Source organism: Anolis sagrei, chromosome X, assembly GCF_037176765.1.
Source record: "Anolis sagrei isolate rAnoSag1 chromosome X, rAnoSag1.mat, whole genome shotgun sequence".
NCBI lineage: Eukaryota > Metazoa > Chordata > Lepidosauria > Squamata > Dactyloidae > Anolis > Anolis sagrei.
In genome coordinates this window covers 81710577-81723221 of record NC_090034.1, presented here as the reverse complement: position 1 = coordinate 81723221, position 12645 = coordinate 81710577, and the positions used below count along the sequence as shown (strand labels likewise).

The window sequence follows — 12645 nt, the reverse complement described above, 5'->3', positions numbered from 1 at the left end:
ACAATCAATTTAAATATAAAACCAAGTAGAACAATCAATATCAATATGTATGCTTATATGAATCCTTGTCCTGGCATTGAGTGTTTGCCATGCATATGCTGTGCTCTGTCCTGAGTCCCCTTTGGGGTGAAAAAGGCAGAATATAAATGTTTTAAATAAATAAATAATAAATAATGTATATACAGGCTGTCCCCAAGTTATGAACAAGATAGGTCATATAGGATTGTTCTTAAGTTGAATTTGTATGTAAGTCAGAACAGGTACATTTTAAGTATAGCTCCAGCTATATATAGGTAAAGGTAGTCCCCTGACATTAAGTCCAGTCATGTCTGACTCTGGGGTGTGGTGCTCATCTCCATTTCTAAGCCGAAGAACCAGCGTTGTCCGTAGACACCTCCAAGGTCATGTGGCCGGCAAGACTGCATGGAGCGGTGTTACCTTCCCGCCGGAGCGGTACCTACTGATCTACTCACATTTGCATGTTTTCGAACTGCTAGGTTGGCAGAAGCTAGGGCTGACAGCGGAAGCTCACGCCGCTCCCCGGAATCGAACCTGCGACCTTTCGATCAACAAGCTCAGCAGCTCAGTGCTTTAACCCACTGCGCCACCGGGGGCTCCCCAGCTATATATACACATACAAAAAAGCTTTGGGTCACATAGGGAAGGATTAACACCTCTGTGGTGTATGTTTTGCTGTCTGTGGCCCTGTTCAGAAGATTTCACCTCACTTTCTGTCCCTGTGAGAATTAGATTTTGAAAAATGTGGCTTGTTGTGGGATGCAGCTTCAACTGAGACCCCTTTCCTCCATGATAATAACTCTAATGCCAGCTAGCTTGTAGAGTTTATCAACAGGTATAGGTTTAAGTCATCCTGTGATTATTCTGCATGTTTCATTCAATGCAAGTGAACATAGCATTGAATGAAACATGCAGAATAATCACAGGATGTCTTAAACCTACACCTGTTTATAGACTCTACAAGCTAGCTGGCGTTGCCCCCCCCCCCCCCCCCCCCCAATGTGCGATGGTAAGTTGCTGCTAAATGTGAGAGAAATAAAGTTGAACACTGTGAAAGCCATCCACTGCATGGCTACCAGCCTCCTCCCAGTAGACTCAAATCAAGGAAAAGCTCTATGAGAACTACCACTCCTCTTGGCATCTCCCCAGCACCAGCAAGGGTATCCCTCTGGGCAGCTAGGCCAGGAAATCCCAACTGGATGGCTCCCCATGATGGTCTTCCTCCAGGGGCAAACCAAGAATGGGCAATTTTGAAGTCTCTGAACAGACTCAGAAGTGGAGTGGGCAGAACAAAAGACAACCTGGCAAAACAGCACTACCTAAAAGAATCCCACATCTTATGTGACTGTGGAGCAGAACAGACAACTCCGCATCTGTATGCTTGTCCATTATGCCCTGCCTCATGTACAGAGGAAGAATTGCTGGAGGCTACAGACAATGCCATTGCTGTTGCCCGTTTTTGGTCAAAAGATATTTAGCCACCTGCACTCCTTCTATTTTTATCGTTTTATATTAATTTATACCAGGGATTCTCAACCTTCCTCATGCTGCGACCCCTTAATACAATTCCTCATGTTGTGATGACCCCCAACCCTAAAATTATTTTCCTTCCTACTTCATAACTGTCATTTTGCTACTGTTATCAATCGTAATGTAAATATCTGATACGATTCATTCAGTAGACCAAATTTAGCACAAATACCCAATACGCCCAAATTTGAATACAGGTGGGGTTGGGGAGGGGGGGTGATTTTGTCATTTGGGAGTTGTGGTTGCTGGGATTTGTAGTTCACCTGCAATCAAAAGAGTATTCTGAACTCTACCAACAATGGAATTGAACCAAACTTGACACACAGAACTCCCATGGCAAACAGAAAATATTGGAAGGTTTTGGTGGGCATTGACCTTGAGTTTTGGAGTTGTAGTTCGCCTACATCCAGAGAGCACTGTGAACTCAAATGATGATGGATCTGGACCAAACTTGGCACGACTACTCAACATGCCCAAATGTGAATACTGGTGGAGTTTGGGGGAAATAGTCCTTGACATTTTGGGCGTTGTAGTTGCTGGGATTTGTAGTTCGCCTACAATCAAAGAGCATTCTGGACCCCACCAATGACAGAATTGGGCCAAACTTCCCACATAGAGCCCCCATGACCAACAGAAAATACTGTGCTTTCTGGTGGTCATTAGTGACCCCTCTGACATTCCCTCGTGACCCCTCCAGGGGTCCCGACCCCCAGGTTGAGAACCACTGATTTATACAATGCTTTTGATACAAAATAATAATAATAATAATAATAATAATAACAACTCTTCCAGGAGTGGATTTCCCTTTCTTCCAAGGGGTAGATTTCTCTCACTTCCTGTGGTCTTAGTCCCATTCTTAACTATGAATCATTTGTAAGTTGGATGTTTGTAACTTGGGGACTTCCTGTAGCACCAATATATGGCATTCATTCTACTCAGTTTGGACAAGTATTTCTGCAGTCCAGTGTGACTTGGCTCACGATTGATCTCCATTTGATCCAAACTACTTTTATTCCTAGGGATTTCAAGGCCAACCTGGTTTCCCAGGACCACCGGTAAGTACTGTGCCGCATCCCAAGTGGAAAGGGTGTGATTCTGGGGGGCAATGGGATTTATCATAGAGCTCCATGTGTGCTGACACGAAAGCATTGCACAAAAGCAAGCAATATCAGATTTGCCTCCTCTCCTCGGGATTCGGAAGAGGTTTCGGGGTTATCTTTGATAAAGCAGCATCCTAGAAAAGGAATCAGATTGAGAAGGAAGGGTTCCTTCCTCGCCTCCTTTTCAAGGAAGGCAATGAAGGTGTAAGAAGAAATAAATAATCTCGGCTTTTGTCTGATATATTACAGGGCTGGGAGGTTTTCGGGAAAGAGATGAAAAGCTTAGGACGGGAGTGCTCTGAAAGAGGTTTTGAATGATCTGTTGGAAGGAGGAGAAGGAAAATATGACCCCAAAGCTGCTTTCTTTACCGCTCCCTTGTAATACAGGCATTGAAGGGCTCTGCCAGGAAACTAACATGCCACGAGCTTTAAGCAAACGCAAGCTATCTCTGTTCAGAAGCGAGTTGCCGAGGCGGTTTCCTCTCTGTGCGGAGCAATTCAGCACAAGGGAGGCTTGGCTTTTGAAGGCTCTTGAGCAATAGATAAGCAAGTTTCTCTCTTTTATAGTCGCAAAGATATGCTTGAAAACATGCAGGGAGGGATAGGAGTCGAGATTTCGTGCTCTGCGTAGCTTTAATCCTTCTCCCTACATATAAGCAGGAGAATGGAAATTATGCACATTTACTCAGTCTGTGTAATTCTGACATATAGCAAGATTCATATTTTTTCTTATACAGCACTCCAATACATTGACTTTCTTGCTTCGTACATAAATAGCTGCTTGGAGCTGCCTTTAGGTAGGATCAGCTCTCTCCTACCTTCTGATTTGTTTACACTATTTTATCTTGCTTTCTTTTATTAAAGTGCACACTTTCCAGGCCCAGTATAGAATCATCGAATCAGAATCCTTGAGTTGAAAGAGACCTCGTGGGCCATCCAATCCAACCCCCTGCCAAGAAGCAGGAAAATTTCATTCAAAGCACCCCTGACAGATGCCCATCCAGCCTCTGTTTAAAAGCCTCCACCACACTCTGGGGCAGAGAGAGAGAGTTCCACTGCTAAACAGCTCTACTGTTCAGGTGGAATTTCCTTTCCTGTAGTTTGAAGCCATTGCTCCACATCCTAGTCTCCAGGGCAGCAGGAAACAAGCTTGCTTCCACCTCCCTATTTATTTATTGTAGTGTCAGGAGCGACTTGAGAAACTGCAAGTCGCTTCTGGTGTGAGAGAATTGGCCGTCTGCAAGGACGTTGCCCAGGGGACGCCGGGATGATTTGATGTTTTTATCATCCTTGTGGGAGGCTTCTCTCATGTCCCCGCATGAGGAGCTGGAGCTGATAGAGGGAGCTCATCCGCCTCTCCCCGGATTTGAACCTGCGACCTGTTGGTCTTCAGTCCTGCCATCATAGGGGTTTAACCCACTGCGCCACCGGGGGCTCCCTCCTCCCTATGACTTCCCCTCACATATTTATACATGACCCTCATCATGTCTCCTCTCAGCCTTCTCTTCTGAAGGCTAAGCATGCTCAGCTCTTTAAACCGTTCCTCATAGGGCTTGTTCTACAAACCCTTGATCATTGTAGTTGCCCTCCTCTGGACACATTCCAGCTTGTCAACATTTCTCTTCATTTGTGGTGCCCAGAACTGGACACAGTGTGATTCCAGGTGTGGTCTGACCAAAGCAGAATAGAGGGGTAGCATGACTTCCCTGGATCTACACACTAGACTCCTATTTATTCAGGCCAAAATCCCATTGGCTTTTTAAGCTGCCGCATGACATTGTTAACTCATGTTTAACTTGTTTCCCATGAGGACTCCAAGATCTTTTTCACACATACTGCTGTCAAGCCAGGCGTCCCCCATTCTATAACTTTGCATTTCATTTTTTCTTCCTAAGTGAAGTATCTTGCCTTTGTCCCTGTTGAGCTTCATATTGTTTGTTTTGGCCCTTCTCTCTAATCTGATAAGATTGTTTTGCATTCTGCTCGTGTCTTCTGGATTATTGGCTATCCCTCCCAATGCACCCCTAATGGAATTGGATCAAACTGTCCCAATTTAGCAGAGGCTATCTTGTTTTAGTCCTCTGTCATTCTGCTTTTTCGGATGCTTTTAAAATCTCGTTTTCTTTCCAACTTTCTCCTCTTTGAACTCACATATTACAAACTGAGTTCAAAACTGCAAAAGGAATTTGCACTTAATTGACTCTGCAGAGGAGAAGAGGGGGAATCGGACCCTTTCCAGTGGACTTAAGCCTAAGCAAACTGCTGCAGCCTCTTCTAATTTGTGTGCTCTTCTTCATCCATAACTTTTGCCATTTTGATTGCTCTCTGATATAGCTCAGTTGCACTTGTCCTGGTTTTAATCTGCGAACTGTTGGTCTTAAAAAAAAAAGACTGAAACGCCATGGGGGGTAAAGAGAAGAGCAAGATTGTCTCCTGCATTCTCTTAGGGGTGTAGTTGTAGAAAGGAGAAGGAAATAAATGAAAGCAAATAGTGAAGTGGCTCTTTGGACCTTCAAACCACCTTGGAGACCTTCCATGGTCCATAGACCACACTTTGCCAATTGTGGTTTGAATGCCAATTGACTTAAATTATAGGAAACCACAACTTGTTGTTGTGTTTTTGCTTTTAGGGGCCTCCAGGTTTCCCAGGCAAGGCGGGACCAACTGGACCTCCAGGACCTCCGGCAGAAAAGGTGAGTTGGTACAGTTCAGATAGATAGATAGATAGATAGATAGATAGATAGATAGATAGGAAAGAAGGAAAGAAGGAAGGAAGGAAGGAAGGAAGGAAGGAAGGAAGGAAGGAGATGGAGAAAGACGGACTGTGTTAGAGTAATAGTAATAGTTTATTTGATGCTTAGACCATAGGTCTTTCACATACAAGGCAAGGCAAATAAATAAATACATGAACACCAGACCACCAAACACAACATAAAATACACAATAAAATCCTATAAATAATTAAAATGCTACATATATCGAAGTCAAAATGTACCTTTAAAATACTACATAATGTATAGACTCATACCTGCGTAATTAAAAACCAAGTAAAAGCAAATAGATACAGCATTATTAAAACTACATAAACAGCCACTATTTGTTGAATGCATCCCCAGCACAGTCAACTGCAATATCAGAGATTAGTTTTGCCCGGATTTTCTGTGCTGCTAGGGCAAAAAGAGACACCTTGTGAGTAACCACGGGGTTAGTGTCAGCCAAGAGATAGAAAATCTTTTCGGACACAGTGTTGGTCTGAAGGAGGTGAAGAATAAACCCCAGGATTTTGGTTCTTGGATCAGAATACAAAGGGCAGAAAGGCAAATAGTGAGACAGATCCTCACTATTAGAGCTTTTGCACACTACCCAGAGAATGGAAATCTGTGGACTTCTTGAAAAGTGATATGTTAGGAGATCTGGAATAATTTGTGATGTGGGCTTTCCTAGATCTTTGTTTGCTCATCCACATAATTCTCAGACAGCTCTGGGCAAGCCAAACAGACCCCCCCCCCCCCAAAAAAAAGATACTTCTCTCCTCTCCTTGCATCCCAATTCATTCTGGAACTATCCTCATGGGCATTTGTTGAAGAAAATGGGCCACCATAGTTTATCTTCTCAGGAAGCCACCCCAAAAGCTGTAGTGTTCCTTCTAAAGGACAGAAGCTATTGAGTTGCAGTGAAGAAGGAATAATGCCACCAGAAGAAGTAAAAATGGAGCCATGCCTCCTCTAGACTTCTACTTGGCTTCTACTGACATCTGCTGCTCATGGTCAGGACTGCATTCCTAGAGATTTTGTGATCTTACACTTAAAAAGGTGGAAAGATCTCAAAAGAGAATTACATTATTTGAATGGCTAATTGCTCATTTTCAACTTATGATGACTTTATGAATGAGAAATATTGGAGATGTCCTCTTACAAACAGCTTTGCAAATTCAAGGCATCCAATGGTTTCCATGATGTAGTCGACTTACCTGTGTTCCTGTCTTCCATTTTTCCAGCTGTTGTTGTTGTTGTTGTTTGCTCTTACTGTCAATGTCACTTCTACATTCAATATCTCAAAACAGATTTGTCTTGGGCAACGTTGGAGTTTGGAGCCCACCTAGTAAAAATATTTGCTTGGAGATCCAACAAATCTTGGTTTCTCCATCTGGACCTAAATGGGGCACATTTGTGGCAGCATCTGTCCAACATCTGCAACATCACATTTCAGAGACTTCTGGTACTCAGCTGGAGCAACCTACCTGGAAGATCCCTAGGGCTAGTTCCTATTGGATATTCCCAATACAAGGAGACCCACTGAACCAATGGGGTTTGACTCAACCAACAGTTGATTCAGTGAGTCTACTGTGGTTGAGGTCCCTGAAAACGGTGCACAGTTGTATAATCTGCCTTGTTCATGTGCTTTCCCGTTTTCTGCTGTTTCACACAATTATAACACACACATTTCTTGGAAATAGATATTTTGAGAGGCAAAGGCTCACTGGAAAGTCTCCCATGTCATTTGGGCAGTGAGAATCCATTCCAGGTTTTTGCTGGCTTCAAGGAGTTATACCAAGGTCCGGAACCTATTTAGCTCTTTTACAGTCCGGATTAAGAATGGAGTGCTTTCACTACTCTACTGGCATCACTGGAATCATAGCTATAGACAATTATGAGAGGAAAATGGAAAGCATTGGTGCATTTCTGATCCCTTCTCCACAAACACATTCATAGTAGCCAGTTAGTGTTTCTTCCAGATGCATCTTGCAGCCAAATCCTTTTATATTATCCCCATCTCTCTCTTTTGGCATAATGTGCTCTGTCTTTCTTTATATATGAACCAGCACACTGTAGTTTAATCACATGGTGTTTGTTTGGGTTTGCAGGGTAGCGAAGGGATGCGTGGTTCTCCTGGAATGAGTGGCCCACCAGGAGCTGCAGGACCTCCAGGAATGCAAGTAGGTCTAATGAGCCCAGTGGTCACAGCAGTTTAGAGAATCCAATGGGGAAAATAAGAGACAGCATAACCAAGATGTAAAGCATCTTGTATTAACCTGTGACCTTTTCGGTCCATGGGCTCAGTGCCATATCTGGCTCTTTGGGGAGTCCTTGAGATGACCGCCACCCCCTGGCAAGAAATAACATAAATGCCCCCATTGTTGTCCTGCTGAATATCTTGCTTTGGGGCAAAAAGTAACTTTTTTATTGGCATTTGTTTGGGTAGATTTAATCAGTCATTACATTGTGAGTCAACATGTAGGTCATTAACTTAATATGTATAACTTGGCCAAAGTACATATGTACTTCTAACTTGAGCTTTCTTCTAGGGTCCACCTGGTTTGGATGGACTAGATGGAAAGGATGGAAAACCAGGCCTACGGGTGAGTGCAAGTTCTCTCAATATTGGGGTTTCTTCACCTACAAATTACTTTGTATCCTTTATCAAAAATGAAAGAGAGAACTTGGGAAGGAAATAGAGTGTGTCTTGTGCCCTTCAGGTTGTCTGACTACTTAAAAAAATGATGGGCTTTTCTTCCTTGGAGGTTGTTAGAGTGAAGGGTCTGTGGCCATTTTTCAGGGTTGGAGAAAATGGTCCTTGGCGCCTTTTCAAACTCTTGAGGTCAACTTTGCTTATGATTGAGACTTCAATACGGCCCTTAAATGCCAGGGGACCATGGTAAAGTTCTTTTTTTATGTCAGGAGTGACTTGAGAAACTGCAAGTTGCTTCTGGTGTGGGAGAATTGGCCGTCTGCAAGGACATTGCCCAGGGGACGCCCAGATGTTTTGATGTTTTACCATCCTTGTGGGAGGCTTCTCTCATGTCCCCGCATGGGGAGCCGGAACGGACAGAGGGAGCTCACCCAGATTCTCCCCGGATTCAAACCTGCGACCTGTCGGTCGTCAGTCCTGCCGGCACAAGGGTGTAACCTATTGCTCCACTGGAGGCTCCCATGGTAAACTGATGACTAGTGAGATGACAAATCTCTCCAGATTGAGATTGCCCTTGGAGAAGCTATCCAAAGTACTTTCAGCACCTGGACAGCTCTTTATAACCTGGAGTGGATTTGTTGTATGACTGATAAGGGAGGCCTCAGTCACCATTGGCCACCCGTTCTGCATTCATTCATGGAGGTGGGAAGGCAAGAAAACACGCAAATTTACCAAATGTAAGTGGAACTCTCTGCTTCATTCTAGGGTGACACTGGACCTGCAGGACCACCAGGAAGGATGGGGCCTCCAGTAAGTTTCTGGATCTAGGAATAGCAGAACTCCTTCTCAACAAACTTTTCTTTCACATGCTCCCTTTTCACAGAAAGCTAGGGACCATTGCCTCAGTCGTCACTGAGATATGATAATGGAGGGAAATTGGTCAACATCATTGAGATATTTTTCCTTTCAATAAGAGCAAAAAGAGCATCAAAGTTTTGTTTAGTTTTCTATTTTATGGGGGGGGGGTTACAAAAAAACCCCCAAAGTTCTTGCACAAATTATTATTTTACAAATACATCCTTATGTTAAAAATGTGCAAAACCCATCATCTCACCCAGGTGGAAGAACACAGGAAACCAAATAATAAAAGTCTGACTTTCTCTATCAAAAGAAGGGTAGTAAAGAAGGCAGCGGGACTGCCAATGTTTCAATCCATTTGCTGCACTATTTATAAAGGCTTAGCCTAGAGATATTAAGAAGCGGTGACTCTTATTTTTTTCATTTTGCAAAATGACCTGATTAGTTCAGATCAAGCGAATGTTGTTCTCAAAGCAAAACAGGAAAGCCAGAGACCATTGAGGAATTAATCTTGCTGAACCTTTCATGCAACTTTAACAAATTGATACTCTCCAAACCAGCAAGCAAACCGGAACCAATTCGTACGCTGATTTTCTTTCGTTCTTTGTTCAATTTAGCATTATTGACTTCCCTTCAGAAAGGTGGACTTGTTAGGAGCAAGTGTGCAATTTAGCATGAGGAGTTAGCATACACAATAATAGGAATGGCACAGAGAATTGCATTATGATGTGGGAAATGATTGCAAAAAGGCATAGGCTTGGAAAGTACGCATATAAAAATTAGTAGGTATGGGCATACAAATTTGTATGTGTGTGTATATATTATATATATTCATGCAGGCTTTTGAAAGTAAAAAAAAACTGGACCCAATTAAATGGATGCTTGGAAAAATAAGGAACTGAAATTGGGTTCTTTCATTCATAGTCAGAAGGGAGATGTGGTCTCCATCAATTGGCAGCCTTAAAAGAGACAAAGGGTTCATCTAAACCAGTGGTTCTCAATCTTCCTAATGCGTGACCCTTAATGCAGCTCCTCATGTTGTGGTGACCCCCCCCCCCCCGCCACCATAACATTATTTTTGTTGATACTTCATAACTATAATTTTGCTAATGTTATGAATCGTACTGTAAATATCTGATATGCAGGATGTATTTTCATTCACTGGACCAAATTTAACACAAATACCCGATATGCCCAAATTTGAATACTGGTGGAGTTGGGGGGGGGGGGCTGATTTTGTCATTTGGGAGTTCTAGTCGCTGGAAGTTATAGTTAACCTACATTCAAAGAGCATTCTGAACTCCACCAACAATTGAATGGAACCAAAATTGGCACACAGAACTTCCATGACGATCAGAAAATACTGGAAGGGTTTGGTGATCATTGAGCTTGAGTTTTGGAGTTGTAGTTCACCTATATCCACCTACATTTGTGGACTCAAACAATGATGGATCTGGACCAAATTTGGCATGAATACTCAATATACCAAAATTGAGTATTCATTTTGGTATATACCAAAATGTGAACACTGATAGAGTTTGGGGGAAATAGACCTTGACATTTGTGAGTTGTCATTGCTGGAATTTATAGTTCACCCACAATCAAATGGCCCCTTGAGGCCCACCAATGATAGAATTGAGCCAAACTTCCCACACAGAATCCTCATGATCAACAGAAAATACTAGAGTAATTTGGGAAGAATTGATAGTGATTTAGGGGAGCTGTGGACCCAAACTACTATGAATCTGGGACCAAATTTGGCACAAATTTTTCACCACGCTGCCATTTGCGGGGCATGCCTGCTCTCCCTTCCTCACTCGGAGTCTCAGAAACAGCCCTTCCCTTGACTGAGAGGCCAGCTGAGAGGCTGGCCAATCACAGCAGGAGGAGAGCTTTCAGTGGGAAGACTCACCTTCTGCTTCCAAAAGGAAGAGGAGGACAGGCGAAGAGATCTTCAGCCTTCTCTGCAAAAGGAGTTCCTTAGACCATCAGAAATATGTGTTTTCTGAAACTTCCTCATGACCTCCCCAGGGGTCCCGACCCCTAGGTTGAGAAATGCTCGTCTGTCCTGTAGAATTAATCCAGTCTGGCAACACTTTAACTGCATAGCACAATGTAATGGAATCCTGGCATCTGTAGTGTGATGAGGTACTAGCCTTCTTTGGCAGAGAAGGCAAGAACCTTGTATAACTACAACTCCCATGATTCCATCGCATTGAACCTTGGAAGTTAGAGTGAGGTCAAAACAAGATTTCTCGATTGAAACCTTTTAATTATTATTATTTCATTCACTATAGGGCTTCAAAGGAAAAACAGGACATCCTGGCCTCCCAGGACAAAAGGTATGATTCTTGGTCAATGACTAGCATTGAAACAAACAGTAAAAGGTAAGTAAAACATAGGTTCAGGCACTGAAACACTCTTTTAAGGGCCCTTGTCGAGGGGCACAAATCTTTGCAAATCTTCTTTTGTGAGAAAGTAATGAGTTAACAAAGTCATTTTAGTTTTGCTGCAAAAGAAGGTCCTTGAATGGGAGAGTTCAGTATTCAGAATTTGCCTACCTGGGGAAAAACAAATCACCTGGGGTTATTTTGTGCGGAGAATAGCAATTTTTGGTCAGAAATATGCCACATATCCTGTGCTGAATAGAACACTAAACATGGAAAATAATATTTCTGTGCAGACACATTATGTTTCTGAGCAGAAAAAATGCTGATGACTACCTATTGCTTCCTAGGGTGACTGTGGCAATCCAGGACCCCCAGGCAATACAGGCCGAACAGGAGCCGAGGTGAGTTCTGACACCAGGACAAAACTGTCCTTACAGGACACGAGAACATCTGTGGGTTTAAAAACTTAGATATTTGCCATCATAAACATAGCTCTTGGTCATCAGTTTATGCTAGAAGACAACCATCCACAGGATGCCTCCACTTTGCTATGGATCTATCTAATACGAAATCCGGGGATTTGTAGTTTAAGTGAGATGCTTGAATCTCTTTACTGCTATATTCTCAGTTGCCTTGTAGAACTATGGTTTTACTTTCACTCCCATAGATCTATCCAATGTGAAGTTATGGGATTTATCTCTCTACTAGCTGTACCCGCCACGTTTTGCTGTGGCCAACCTTCTCCTTTTCTCTCCTTCTTTCCCTCCTTCCTTAATTCCCTTCCTTCCTTTCCGTCTTTCCTTCTCTTCTTCCTCCCTTCTCTATCTCTTTCCTTCCTTCCCCCTTTTTCTTTCTCTTCTGCTATCTCTTTTCTTCCTTCTCTCTTTCCTTCCCTCCCTCTTTCTCTACATATTCCCCCCTTCCTTCTCTCCCTCTTTCCTTCCTTCTTTCCCTTTTTCCCTTTCCTTCTCTCCTTCCTTCCTTCTCTAACTTTCCTTCCTTCCCCTCTTTTCTTTCCCCCCCTCTTTCTCTCCTTTCTTCCTTCTCTGCATCTTTCCTTCCTTCCTTCTCCATTTCCTTCTTTCTTTCCCTCCCTCCCTCTTTCTTTCTTTTCTCCCCTTCCTTCCCTCTTTCTTCCCTTTTTTCTGTATTGTCATTTAACTTTTCGTCATTTCGCTTTGGGGGCTTTTTAAGTCCCTTCTGCTGTGTTTTTCAGTGTTTTATGAGCGAAGGACATACATTGGGTTGTTAGGTGTCGTGTGTCCAAATTTGGTGTCAATTCGCCCAGTGGTTTTTGAGTTCTGTTAATCCCACAAATGAACATTACATTTTTATTTATA

At 42.9% G+C, this 12645-nt stretch overlaps 1 protein-coding gene across 5 annotated transcripts in view; it reads left to right on the top strand.

Moving 5' to 3' along the window:
- Window positions 1-12645, top strand: part of COL16A1 (collagen type XVI alpha 1 chain) — a 215668-nt gene that overhangs the window by 185985 nt on the left and 17038 nt on the right. For all 5 annotated transcript variants that reach the window (XM_067460593.1, XM_060785720.2, XM_067460594.1 and 2 more), the window contains 7 exons: window positions 2568-2603; window positions 5279-5341; window positions 7513-7584; window positions 7954-8007; window positions 8823-8867; window positions 11213-11257; window positions 11653-11706. In XM_067460593.1, coding sequence (XP_067316694.1) covers window positions 2568-2603; window positions 5279-5341; window positions 7513-7584; window positions 7954-8007; window positions 8823-8867; window positions 11213-11257; window positions 11653-11706 — 369 coding nt within the window. The remainder of the gene's footprint in view (window positions 1-2567; window positions 2604-5278; window positions 5342-7512; window positions 7585-7953; window positions 8008-8822; window positions 8868-11212; window positions 11258-11652; window positions 11707-12645) is intronic.